The sequence below is a fragment of the Anguilla rostrata genome, chromosome 2 (genome assembly GCF_018555375.3).
Source record: "Anguilla rostrata isolate EN2019 chromosome 2, ASM1855537v3, whole genome shotgun sequence".
Classification (NCBI taxonomy): Eukaryota; Metazoa; Chordata; class Actinopteri; order Anguilliformes; family Anguillidae; genus Anguilla; species Anguilla rostrata.
This window is the reverse complement of record NC_057934.1, coordinates 63012890-63026727: the sequence shown is the minus strand read 5'-3', so window position 1 is coordinate 63026727 and position 13838 is coordinate 63012890. Positions and strand designations below refer to the sequence as shown.

The window sequence follows — 13838 nt, the reverse complement described above, 5'->3', positions numbered from 1 at the left end:
ACAGACTGTAATGGACTGACATAATTTAGACAGTAGTACAAAAGACATTTTTTTCCCAGCTCTCAGGCTGTTGCAGAACAGCTGTTACATGGGTAACTTACACTGAGGATAATTCAAAGCTACGCTTACTAGCATTTATTTTGGCAGGATGGTTAATGTTTTCACGGTCTCCAATCTATGGGTGGGGAACGGCTGAGTGGGGAGATGCACAAGACGAAAACAACCATCTGTCTGTATATAATTCACCTTCCACTGGCTTTTAAACCAGTCTGTGCCAACCATTTACACAGCACGAGATACAGTACACATGCTGTGATTTGATATAATTTTTTACAGCACATCCAATCATATGTCAGGCTACATTTGAATATTAAAATGTATATAATCACTTATGGTTCATGGGCTCTAAAAGTTTGTGAATTTCTTCACTACTGAACTGCCAGTGTGAACAGATCACCATGAGGTCTGTGGTTCAGAGCAGAACCATGTACACATTTGGGGCAGGAGACAATATGCCACATCCTTCAAAAGTTATCGCCATTGTGACCTCACAGATAAACCATGGCGATGGTTGCCCAGATACCAGACACCTCAACATGGCTTTAATTCCATGGAAGGCCCCAAGCAGGAAACAGAGCTGGTAATGTGACAGGCACACCTTAAAGGGCTGAAAGCAGACATCTGCACACAACGGTGACAAGGCCCACTGCAATGTGAATTATATGCAATATATGCAATTAAGACAACCAAGATTTTCTCTTAGCGAGCTTTCCGATATTAAAAAGGACATTTTAATACATTTATGTCATTGAGTGCACGATCCCCGCCTGTGCTGCTTGTGTGTTCCTGCTTCTCTTCTTTGTTCAGCCTGCACACTGCACACATGTGATTGGACAGGATCGAGCTCAGTACTTCCCCAGTGTAATCTAGCATATCTCTGCCACAGCGCTCCTTCAGGCAACTGCCACAAGAAACAACATATTTGAACACTACGTGGCCCTGATTCAGTCTGACCACAATGACATACTGCTCTAAACTCTGAAACAAATTTAAGGAAGCCTCTATCATTTCTTACACTGACCCATAAAAAATACTTTGCAAGAATCTTAAAAAAACAAAAAAACTTGCTGACAATAAATTACTCAGTGTTAAGGGCAGAGTGGCACCTGGATTCTGGCCCAAAGTCAAAGACTGAACATAAAACAAATTATAAACATAAACAATAAAATTTAAAAAAAAAAAATCTTACATCAGCCCTTCAGAAAATGAAATGTCTGGCATTTAGAGACGTTGTGCAAGGCTGCTGGGATGCTGAGAGCCGTGCGCATGACTGCGGGCGGGGCAAGTCATGCTCAGCGTGACAGCAGAGTCACAGCCATCTGTTGTTCACGAGGCCACGGCGTCGGCGGCGGCCCTTCCCGGCCGGGGGCCCAGTCAGACGGGGGCGACGTAGTTGCAGGGGAACAGGCCGCTCCTGCCCCGCAGCTGGCCTCTCCACCAGGACGGGTCCGAGCGGTCCAGGACCTCGATCACGTCCCCCGCGCTGAAGGGCAGCTCGTCCGCCTCCTCAGCGATGAAGTCATACAGCGCTCTGACCTGCAGGACTGGCCTCTGATACACACCCGCACACACACACACACACACACACACACACACACGCACGCACAAAGATGCACATACACATGCACGCACACACACACACAAATTTATAGAAATGTACACACACACACACACAAAGAAACTTGTTGAAAGTCACAGTCTTGACTCAAAACAGGAAATTCAAAATTCTTTGTTTAATTTTGTGCATTTCAAGAGCACTACTCTTGAGCATGTGCCCAAACAGATAAGTAAGACAGGTCACATGTCACATTACTCCTAATGCAGTGGGATCTCCTGGTGACTCCCGACCAATGAGAACTGAAGACTGACGCATGCCATATTCATACTGTACCTGAGCATGCGGCACAGGCTCAGCTGGCCTATGGGGAACGGGGACGGAGCAGTTTTGTTTCTCCATCTGAAAGAAGTGAATTCAGGCACAAACTTGAGCTTAAATGTTACAAGAAGTATGTGCCCTACAGGGGAAATAAGGAAATAACAGGATTTTGCAATACTAAACTACTGTACAATAAGACGCAAAAGCGTAATGCGGGACTGAGAATGTTTAGTGCTATTAGTATTTCACTGAACACATTGAGCCTCATCTCCAGAACATTAGTTCCATTTAACCCTTTGAAGAGTAGGTTTTTTGGAAATTATTATTATTTTTGAGTCAGTGTTATAGAACTCCACTGCTTTCAATTATCAGCAGTGACTGTTACATCAGCATTAGAATGTTCAGTGCCGAACATTCTAATACTGGAATTCGACTGCGGGAATTCTTCACCGGAACCGACCGTGATAGAAGAGCAGAACAGCCCTTCATTGTCAGAGGGGGCAGCAGGACTGAGTGCTTCACACTCACTGTGCCGCAGGTGTCCCTGTAGCCTCAGCTGAGTGGCGGGTGTGGCGGGCAGGTGACCTGGCGGTCAGTCGATGAGACCTACCTGTCCCGGCTGCGGCTCGCCGTCGCTGAGGAAGATCTGCGTCTGCTTGGACACCGAGTTGCCCTTGTAGTACTCCACCAGCTTGTTCACGGAGCTGAACCGCTCCGACCACAGGTAATACTGACCCTTGCCGTCCTTCATCACCTTAAAATGCTGCACGTCGGAGTCATGCCTGAGGACACAGAGTTCACAGAGTTAACGCATTCATGCAGAACATGGGTTCACAGAGTTAACGCATTCATGCAGGCATTTGCAAAAGCATCAGCTTTACTGCCTTCAACTGAGTCCCTAACCCCTAACCACAGACAAGCTCCAGAAAATAGAAGATGCAGAAACTAAGTTGGACACCAGGGGGAGCTGTGAACAAGAGGAAGCCTGAGAATTTTCAGAGCCAGGGGCGTCTGTGATGTCACAGCTTGTTCTGGGAGGATACACAAAACCATTTCCAGCTCTGAACAGTACGATGCGTTCATAATGTCAACAAACGAGGGCTACAACATAATGACAGCCACCCCATTCTAGACTGAGCCAGAAACGGAGATGCGGCAGAGTTGAAGACTGAGTCTGGTTCAGGTTCGACCCCTGGACACTGACCGCACGGAGATGGAGAAATCTCCCGGTGACCTCTGGCTGCCGCGGATCAGGAAGGCCCCCACCTCCCGAGGGCTCAGGCTCTCCTCCGCCATGCTCCTGCTGGCGTTCTCCTGGTACCAGCTGGACAAGGCACAAAACCGTACGTCTACAGTAGACTCAAAAAAACGTACATGGACAGGCTTCTCCATAGTTAATTATAGCATAACAACACCTACAGGACCCATACACATACGTGCCTCTACAGTACACTCACACTCACTCCTACAGTACATTAACAGGCACATACATGCCAACAGACTTGTACAGTGCATGCACAATCACAAGAACACCCACACACTTCTGCAAATACGCGCATGATGTAAAAACACATGCACTCGAAAGTCCACCTGAGAGGGTGAGAGTTAGTCGGACCTGGGAAATCGCACATTGATGTAGTTTCTAGGGACAAAGCCCTCGTGTCCATGCAGCTCCGCCTTGAACCAGTCATCGTTGGTACCCAAAATCTGAGAGAGAGAGAGAGAGAGACAGACAGACAGACAGACACATTAAACAGATTTTATCTTGTCACATTATGGTATGATGAAAGTAGAAACAACAGTAAGGCCATGTCCACCAACGTTTCCCCTTCTCGGTGGGAGTGTGATATTCCATAAACCCCACATTAAATGGCCTTCCATGTACATCTAGCAGAGATGGAAACAGTAGGCTAATAAATACCACACATGTACCACAATGCTTTGCATTCGGCAAACGGTAGTCTGATGTAGTAAGTGCCACTGAACATGCTCACACTGCTCATAATTCTGTTTCTACAATCTCTCAAAGGCCTTCGACCGCAGTACCTTGATAACGTCCCCCTTGCGGAAGCTGAGCTCGTCCTCTGCTGTGGCTGTGAAATCAAACTTTCCGGTCGCTTCCATGACGAAGGTAGAGGGACCAGGGCGAAGGATGATGGGTGGGTGCACAGTCACCTGTGTTTCAGAGAGAGAGAAAGGGAGAGAGAGAGAGAGTGAAAGAAAGAGAGATACAGAGGGAGGGAGAGAAAGTGAGAATGAGAGAGAGAGAGAGAGAGAGAGAGAGGGAGGAGAGAGGAAGAGGGAGTGAAATGGGGCCAAGCCTGGGTAAGAGAGAGTTTGCTAGCATTTCCTATAGACCAGAGCTGTGTGAGATCAGGAGATAGAATCTTCGGAACATCCTCTGCTACTATTCCATTTCTGCATTATTAGGTTGTGTCCTATTCTGGGTGGATCTGACAGCTGAATTTCCATCCAACTATCCGTTATCTAAACCCGCTTATCCTGGGTCACGAGGGGTGCTGGAGCCTATCCCAGTGTGCATTGGGCGAGAGGCAGGAATACACCCTGGACAGGCCACCAATCTATCGCAGGGCACACACACCATTCACTCACACGTTCATACCTACGGGCAATTTAGAGTCTCCAATAAACCTACCTGCATGTCACTGGACTGTGGGAGGAAACCGGAGTACCCGGAGGAAACCCACGCGGACACGAAGAGAACATGCAAACTCCACACAGAAAGGCCCAGGCCGGATTCAAACTCAGGACTACCCACTGCACCCAACAGCTGAATTTATTTCTGAAATTTATTTCCGTAATTTTTTTTGTTTTTGTTTTGTATAGCTTAGTCTGTAGTACTTCTCAATCAAGTCTACAGCTCTTGCGTTTGCTGTCTCTCTATGGACGACCCTTTCCGCTTCCGAAGGACTTCTGCACTTTGATCCCCGATTTCAGCTTTTGTGTTTGCATAAGTCTGGATAAGAGTGCTGGCTAAGTACCAGTAATTAAAGCACAGGAGGAAACCGAAGCAAAATTAAAATATACCGTATATCCACAGTCACACAGACAGAGTCACACAATGGTGAATTCCGTGAAGAAAGGTTGATGTAACCTGCCTCGAGCCTTCACTTGTAAAGAAAGATAATCATTTTGGCTCTATCCATTTTTATTCTGATCAGCCTTTTATACAGTTGCCTGCGTTTGCCTTGCGCCATTATTATTATCTTCACGCAGCAGAAAAAGCACTGTGAGGAATCATATCATAGCTCACTGACGATTCGCCACGTCTATTTTTGTAACCTTTTAAAATGGAAATGCATTCAAATGTTTTTTTTTTTTTTTGGCAGGATCTGCATCATCTCTTACAAGACCCCCAAAATGCCCGGGATTGCGCCCTCCTTCTTCCTGACTTGAGGGAGTAATTATACGAACAGAGCAGTGGAAGCCATTTTGGCGCTTGCCGGAATACAAACAGCAATCACAGTTTCTGCCAGAATGCATTCATCTGTCAGACTAAAATTGAATGTGCCTACAGTGGATTTTTTTTTTAAAGCTTAAATTGAATTGTCATTATTCTCTCCTTCTGTACTTCCCAACCACAGTGAATCAACCGCTCAGACTAACTGAGAACTATTGTCTGCATCGCTGACTGCAACAAGACAGCGGCGAAGGTTGATGACCCTGTTGTAAAATGGCGACACATTTATGGGACTCATCCTGTCAAACATTTGAGGACAGGTCCACCCTCACCTAACGGATTCCCAGCATTCTCGCAGGCCTACACCTGCATTGCCTGTAGAAGGTACTGTACAAGCGAAATGCCCATGGGGTTGAACGTACAGTCCTGAAATTACAGTCACATGACCACAGTCAGACTGCTGCGTTAAACAATCATAACAACAAGCACAACGGCAAATCTGTGGAAGGCGTGGCAGGGCAAACACACAGAATGAAAAAAGGGAAACGCGGTGCCTGCGAGTGACCGAAACGATCTCTTTCGGCTTTCGATTTCTTTTCACCTGGATGGAAACTGGGAAATGTTTTGGTCCCCAAACATTACCCTCTGGACGATTTTCAAAGGCTTGAATCAGAGCCCTTACCTAGCCTAGGTACAGTTTCAGTGAGTCCTCTCGCAGGCAGCCCCCTCCTGGCCTCTTCCTGCTGAGCCCTGCTGTTCTTCCATCAGCACGACACCAGGGGGCGCTCCAGAGAGGAGCCCGGCTGCGTTCGACACGCTTAACCACCGAATCAGCAGCCAGTGCCTGAAAGCACTTAAATCACCCAAGCCACACTGGCCACAGTGGATAACATTTTAAAAGAATTTCTCTCACTGCAAGTACCTCATCTCCTGTCCGTTTAGCCTCTGGGATACACTCAGGGAACTGGCAACGCAAATCTGACCCAGAAACCCACGGTGATCTTTCTAACATCACTTCCATACATTGAATGAGTTGCATTAAAACAAAAAAGATAATGCTGAAGACATTTGCGAAGAGCACAGCTTTGGCGACTTTGCTTTGTCATTTGGTGAACTGAAAAGCAAGCAATTTCTTCATTCTACACCTGCACGAGAGCACAGGATGAACACATAACAATGTCATTAATGTGTGACTCATCGTTTACAGCAGACAGGGCAATGACCCGCAATTGCGCAATTTCTCCATCACTAGGACAGGCAGCAGTAACTCACGAGCACGCTGGATACCCACCACTGTAGTTAACATGTAAGAACACCATATATGGGCTAGGTCAAACGAACCGTTTACGAATGTTGACTGTTATCTTTTTAGAGTCACTGTAACTATGTGTATGTTTCTCAGCTGCATTTTATGCGTGATTCTGTTGGCAAACAGCGGCTCTGTTTGCGCAGCCAAACGCTCGGGGTAAGTCTAGGCTCTGGCGAAGTAGGGCACGCTCGTAATTTCGTGACTCGAGGCGTTAGTGCAACTGAAACGGAGCTGTAAGAGACAGGTTCGATAAAAATGAATTCTGGGGGGTTGTTTGACTGCATTGCTGCCATTCATACCACGTCATTTCTTTCACTTTAAAAAAAAAGCGTTAAAGTCACAGCAGGCTGCTAATTTTATTGTGACAGAAGAACAAGTCCCTCACAAGCCTCTCTAAGATCCATTGCTTGTGAGATCAAAATAAAACGTGAGACTATACAAAATATTTTAATATTTATTTTCCCCCTCAAAACAAAATATATTTCCCATTTATATGCCAATATTAAAAACTGTAATAATAATAATAATAATAATAATAATAATAATAATAATACCAGAAGGCCTGAGCCGACCACATCATAGTCGGCCAGACCCCTATCCAGAGGCCAAGCCCCGGTAGTCATGGTTGGAGTCACGTAATAACAGAACACAGACTACTCTGTGGCTGGCACATATTGTTTCTGTTGTTGTTTCGCTGTAAAATGTCACATCGCTGTAAAGACGTAAGAGAGAAGAAGAGGAAAGAACGATCTGTAAGTGCTTAGTTCCGCAACGGAGGGAGGGAGTTAAACACAAAGCAGACAGACGATGCGCCGCTCCATCGCACCAATATGTGAGCAGCCTACCATATTTGCTTCTGCATGCCTTTTGTGTTTTGCTTAATTGATCTTTGCTAGAAAGAACAGTGAAATTCTGTAACACAAGCACGCACATTCACATGCACGCACACACGCACACTCAAATACCCCTTCCTTATACTATGACTAGTGCTTCAATACTGTTTGCATGAGACACAGGCATCTGGTGAGAACGGGAAAGTGGCAACGCTGAAATGCGAGGAATGGTATTTCTGAAGGGGACTCAGGAGAGGGATCTTGGCTGCATCGAGCCTGTCATGAAACACCGATAAGATCACGTTCCATTCAGCACTGCGTACACCTACAAATACAACCCAGGCAAAGAGGGTGCCACTCTGGCCCCTCTGATACAGGGAAGGATCACACGTGCATCATGCAATCTCCCCGGCCAAACGCTCTCCCTGCTCCCGGAATTTCAACTTAGACATCGACTACGGCCTGTACAATGATACAGCATGCCCGCTCTCAGTTATAGCACTCTGCTTGGTTCTCCGATGGGGCAATGAAGTTAACGTGGGTCCCATCAACGGCACCTCCACACAGTGGAAATCCCCAGTACCTGAACCCTTGTATACATTGTGTACACTTCCTTAAATTCCCCCTCACTAGGTGTTGTAATCCAATGTGGTGGCATGTGTTTTCTAAAGGCACCGGTGACCTGGTGTGTGGATTGCACTGCACAAGCAGTAGACACTCGCCAACTCCAAACAAATGTGCCAGGGAGCGGTATTCAAGGTCGCTAGCCGGTCGCGAGGAGCGAATTAGCGACACGCTGTTCAACAATCACTGGCAGTCTGAGCCTAGAACTAGAACGGCAGGGCAAGCAGCTTTCAGGTCCTATGCACGCTGAAATGACTGGCCAGCTGAACTCAGAAAGAGTGAAACTAAAGGCCTTCAAGAAAAAAAAAAAGGAACACATTTCTTTTCAGTGCCGCTTTTGATTGATTAATTGGTTTTATTTTTATTTTATGGTGTTCAGTGCTACTTCCTTCATTGAATGATTTTTTTGTGGTTGCCAGTTTTTTAATCTGTTGTATCTGGACAGCTTGTGCAAAGCACATTGAGTTGCTTCCTGTATGAAATGTGCTATATAAATTGCATTTGATTTGATTTGATTTGATACGTGATCTGTCAGGTGATAAAGGGCCTGAGTATATCACACAAGTGAGGGAAAGCCGTCTTTCTGATCGGGGAGAAGCCATTCGGTGTCGCTCTAATTCCCACACATCCGCTCCCAACACACGGAAGACCACGGCTGCATCCACACACTCCTGGGATTTGAAAAAAAGAAAATACTGACTCAACTTTTATTTAATATTTTATTAAGTACCTCAGTTTGTGCTACAAAGCAATGGATTGCATGCAGATTGTATGGCTCTCAATAGACTTTTAAACTTAATGCGCCTCACTCACAAAACCCTTCTTAAATTATTCTTACTTTTGTTCTTCATAAAATTTCCTACGAAAATTCTAAATGGGATTCACGAAACATGCACAGACTTTATATATTTTTTGCATATCCAAGGTAAATCGGCTGACAAATGGAAATTGTTTAAATGTTAGATGTGCGCGCCTGTTCGTGTTGAGTAAGGGAACGCCCCAGCAGTCCCATAAAAGGCAAGCAGACTTCAGGGCTGTATGCAAACATAAGCAAACATATCTGCGCAGTTTCTCTCTCCCCGAGGCACGGTCAGTCGAGCAATCAAAAGCAGTAGCCTAAATGCGCCATTGCTGGGTTTGGCTGCGTGCTTGTGGGTCGCTTATATAATTATCAGTCGTAATCCTCAATCACTATTATCATATAAACAAAGCGATTTACCTGTGTTTCCAATAAGGTTTTTATTTTGTAAAGTAAAATGAAGATGAAAACTAGTTGTGAAAAGACACGATCATAAAAAATTTTTTAATATGAAAAACTAAACCAAAACTAGCAACCATGCTCTTAATGCTAACTAAAACTAAATTTAAATTTAAATCAAAATTAAACTAAAGAAAAATGAGGGGGGGTTAAACTTGAGGGGAGTCAGATAGATTACTTAAAATAAATATAATAATATCAATAATTCAATATTATTACAATATTAATATAATTGTACAACTGATAAACATTTTGTTGTTAATGAGGTACGTAACAACATAAAATATATTAAAAAATAAAGCATTCTAAAGCATCTTCTGCTTAGATACCTTTATGTGTGCTTCAAAACACACACACACATATTTATCATACTAAAGAACAAATTCAGGCAAGCAAAAAAAATGACAAATGGCAAATTGTTCATAAGCAAGGATAACAATCAAATCTGATCATACGTGTGTTCCATGAATGAGGCCCAGCATGTTTACTGGTATTCAATAGAGCTAGGGTTAGGTCCATTCTATGTATTTGATCATGAATTTTCACAGTGACAATGCCCACCCATAAAAAAAATGTGTGTGAAATGAATACAGTGTGTGGTTTTACAAAACCATTTAAAAAAATCTAATCCGGAAACCTGCCAGCAGCAGGTCTAGTGAAGAGCTGACCTTGCAGATGCATGTGAATGATAATTTACTGCAAGTGTATCAGCCAATGCACCTCTCATTGCTGCTCGTCTTCTCAGAAACTTCATAATGCAAGCAAGCTCTCATTCGATGCATCCGCAGCATGACGCGCGAGAAACACAGGCGCACGGGTTGTTCATTATTTTGGCAAATTTGGTAGTGACACCAAAAAAAAAAAAAACAGCCAAAAACAAAAAGTGCGCATTGTCTTAGGTTTTTACTTGTAATCACATGTCAAGCTGATAAGCCATACATAAAAACACATAGTCGAATTCGGCGTGTTCCCCTCCAAACACTGTTGCTTGGTGATGGCGGTACACAGCTGCTGGTAGTACTCACGATGTCAGTGAAAGTGTTACACAAATGTAGTGTGGTTTGGGTCAACAGTAACACAGTGTGGAAGCAGACCAGCAGGGGCAGGGGGCGGGGTGGGGGCGTGCAGTCGAATTTCGGACTCGAGCCAAACGAGCCAAGTGTGAAAACACCTGGGAGGTGTGAGTCGCGGCCACAAGGAGGCACAAAGGCTCGCGTGCCACGCAGAGAGCAGAGCGCAGGGCTGCACTTTTTGCAGGGCCGCCGCAGCTCCCTCCAAAACGCCGACGGGCGCAGACGGTTTCGGGAGATGACGCGTTTCGGGGCATGCAGAGGAACGGCGGTATCTGGTGCACTCGTGCATTCCGCCGTTTGCCGCGCACACTCGGCAAAATGCGTGGCCGTTTCGCTTTCTTCTCTGGATCTACATCACACGCGCACACCCACCCACCTACACACACACACACACACCTGTGACCTTGATTCTCCACACTCCAACACTAGCTACTTTCTCTTACACTAGTGTTCACAATACGCTTTCATCTTTCCAACCGTAAGAGATAATAATCTATCTGCTCCTCGTATCTTGAAATTAGTTTGATGTTTTCAGAGGTAAAAGTCAATATGGTTTTGACAGAAGTCTCTCAAAGAAAGCAGTAGAACAACCAACAACCATTCATTTTGCAGGCCTCGTGTAGCAAGAGTGACTTGCAATAAATGCATTCATCTGAATTATATGAGCACTCGTGCCAGACCTGGTGTCAAGTGAAAATGTACACATGAGCTCATTAAACATCTTTAATAGCCCAACCAAACACTTACCCTGGGTTTTATGGGATAAGTCCTTGTAGCACATCCCTCGGTGTAAATTAATCAAACACAAAGAGGACAAATAAAGGTGAGGGACACCACAGAATTCATCCTTGCCAAAACTACAGTATGATATAGTTATAATTCCTCACCTTTTGAGCACACCTTTTCTATACAAACATAAGGAGTATTACCTGATCATATTACTGTACATGATAAACAATTTCATAATCCCAAACTTGTTTTGGTGTTTTTCTCATATAGTGTTGGGCTGTTTTTGCACCAGACTCTGAACCAAACATTTTGGGAGCAAAGGGAACATTTTGGAACGCTGGTCAACATGTCGTTGCATGCGTCACATCAGTGAGCGTGCTCTGTAACCAGGCAAACAGACGCATTTCGAGGCCTTTACTGTTCGCACAGCTATATTACTGGTTCTTCTTCTGAATTCCTCCATTAGCCTCCTTTAAGTCACATGCAGTCATTCTCAGTATAAACTTTTATCTCCAAAACTGAATCTTAATTAACTTTGTCATCAAAATGGATTCCCATACAAGCTGGCAACCAGGAAAAATGTTTAAGGCTACAGTTAAGCTACAGTTACATGCACTTAAAATACGATTACCAACAAAATGAGAACTATGTTTAGAAGCTCACACTCTGGCTATTTTACAAGCTCATATTTTACCTTACAGGGCTTATAGGATGGTTTCATTATCCAACTGCAAGTGTTCCGACTGCACACCATAAACAAATCAAATCTGGTTTTTTCCTGCATTGAAATGTCTTAGGCAGGCCATCTAAGGGTCCTTTCAAACTACTACAGCTGCCTATAGGGGAACTTACACAAAAAAACCCTGTAAAACGATAAGTAATGGTCCATGTATGTATTGGTACAATTTCATTGAGAATCATACTACATTTCAAGTTTTTAAAGCCTTCAAGTTTACATGCAATATTAAAGACACTGAATGAACTACAGCAGAATCTTCTTAATTGCACAAAAGAATGAGAGTCCCAACGACCGTGCATGCCATTCAGGCGACCGCTACTCACGTGACTTTGAACATAAACCGCCATTTACTTCTGCCATTTCTATCACGCGTTTCAATTTTCACAGCCAACATCTCAATGCATTGCGGGGGTCTCTTGAAGACCAGAGCTGTACATTTCCAACATTTCCAATGTGTCTGATGCATGATTATTGCGCTAGGGAAATGCAACAGGGAGACGACGCGTCGAGTTGATGACGGCAGCAAAGCCGGACCGACCGCAGTCGCTGTCACACGAAGTCAGCACCTAAGCCCTACTCTGAGCCAGCGTTCGCCAGGATTCGAGTCAGGACAGGATTAATCGGATTGAGAGTTGGAAATTTATTGAGTTTGAAAGAATTATTCAATCGTTTGATACTTCGTAATACATTTTTGTGATATTTCGTGTAATTTTGTGCTTTTCCGCACATAGCCTATTAAGAGTCTTTAGGATGATTCGGGTCTTCAGCATGATTCAGTGTCTGAGTGGTGTGGCGCATATCTATCAACAAGTTCAAACCACAAACATGTAAAAACGTTTGATCGTCTTCTATTCAGATATCCACAGCCGCACTGCAGTATTTACCAGCGCCAAATCACCGGCAGGCTTCCAACAATGATAATGTTTAGGCCTGAACTGAAATAGAGTTCTGTCAACAAACTCTACAGCGCATTTCACACTCTGCACTGCCAGCACCCAGCCTGCAGTTCCTGAGACAAGGCTTCTTAGGCCAATAAATGCAGAGGAAACACTGTCATCTCGCCACAGCACAGGAAGCCCGTTACGGCCACAATCTTCTGGCCCTGCTTACATTATCTGCTGTCACTACTTCAGCTTTTCTCTTTTTTTAAACCTTGCAGCCTCAGCCACATTGAGTGTTAACATCTCTGACCTCATCTCTTAAAGGGACAAACATTTTTTTGCACTGAACTCAGTAGCTGGCTACCAGTGTTTTATGAGTCAGCATTTATCAGGGTGAATGTCCCTTCACTCCTCCAGATAAATGTTTAGAGCTTTCCTTTCGCAACGATGCCTCTGGAGAGGCCTTTAGATGTCCAACATACCGTATGCCTATCCGTCAGAAGCAGGGGACAGAATCAGCTCCAGTGTGAGGATAAGGGGACAGAATCAGCTCCAATATGAGAATTAGTGAACAGAATCAGCTCCCGTGTGAGAATCAGTGAACAGAATCAGCTCCAGTGTGAGAATCAGTGAACAGAATCAGCTCCAGTGTGAGAATCATGGGACATAATCAACTCCAGTGAAGAATCAGTGAACAGAATCAGCTCCAGTGTGAGGATCATGGGACATAATCAACTCCAGTGTGAGAATCAGTGAACAGAATCAGCTCCAGTGTGAGAATCAGTGAACAGAATCAGCTCCAGTGTGAGAATCAGTGAACAGAATCAGCTCCAGTGTGAGAATCATGGGACATAATCAACTCCAGTGTGAGAATCATTGAACAGAATCAGCTCCAGTGTGAGAATCAGTGAACAGAATTAGCTCCAGTGTGAGAATCGGTAAACAGAATCAGCTCCAGTGTGAGAATCATGGGACATAATCAACTCCAGTGTGAGAATCATTGAACAGAATCAGCTCCAGTGTGTTGTCACCTCT

At 44.5% G+C, this 13838-nt stretch overlaps 1 protein-coding gene across 4 annotated transcripts in view; it reads right to left on the bottom strand.

The window, feature by feature from the left end:
• LOC135248798 (GRB2-related adaptor protein 2-like) overlaps positions 1 to 13838 on the bottom strand; it is a 290320-nt gene that overhangs the window by 269684 nt on the left and 6798 nt on the right. For 2 of the 4 annotated variants that reach the window (XM_064323737.1, XM_064323736.1), the window contains exons 2-7: positions 3983 to 4111; positions 3552 to 3643; positions 3141 to 3260; positions 2547 to 2718; positions 1952 to 2017; positions 166 to 1611 (exon numbers count right to left, since the gene is read on the bottom strand). In XM_064323737.1, coding sequence (XP_064179807.1) covers positions 1435 to 1611; positions 1952 to 2017; positions 2547 to 2718; positions 3141 to 3260; positions 3552 to 3643; positions 3983 to 4060 — 705 coding nt within the window. In that variant the 5' untranslated portion in view covers positions 4061 to 4111 and the 3' untranslated portion in view covers positions 166 to 1434. Of the gene's footprint in view, positions 1 to 165; positions 1612 to 1951; positions 2018 to 2546; positions 2719 to 3140; positions 3261 to 3551; positions 3644 to 3982; positions 4112 to 12245; positions 12379 to 13838 lie in introns of those variants that run through there. The other 2 variants (XR_010328507.1, XM_064323735.1) reach the window with 2 other exon arrangements.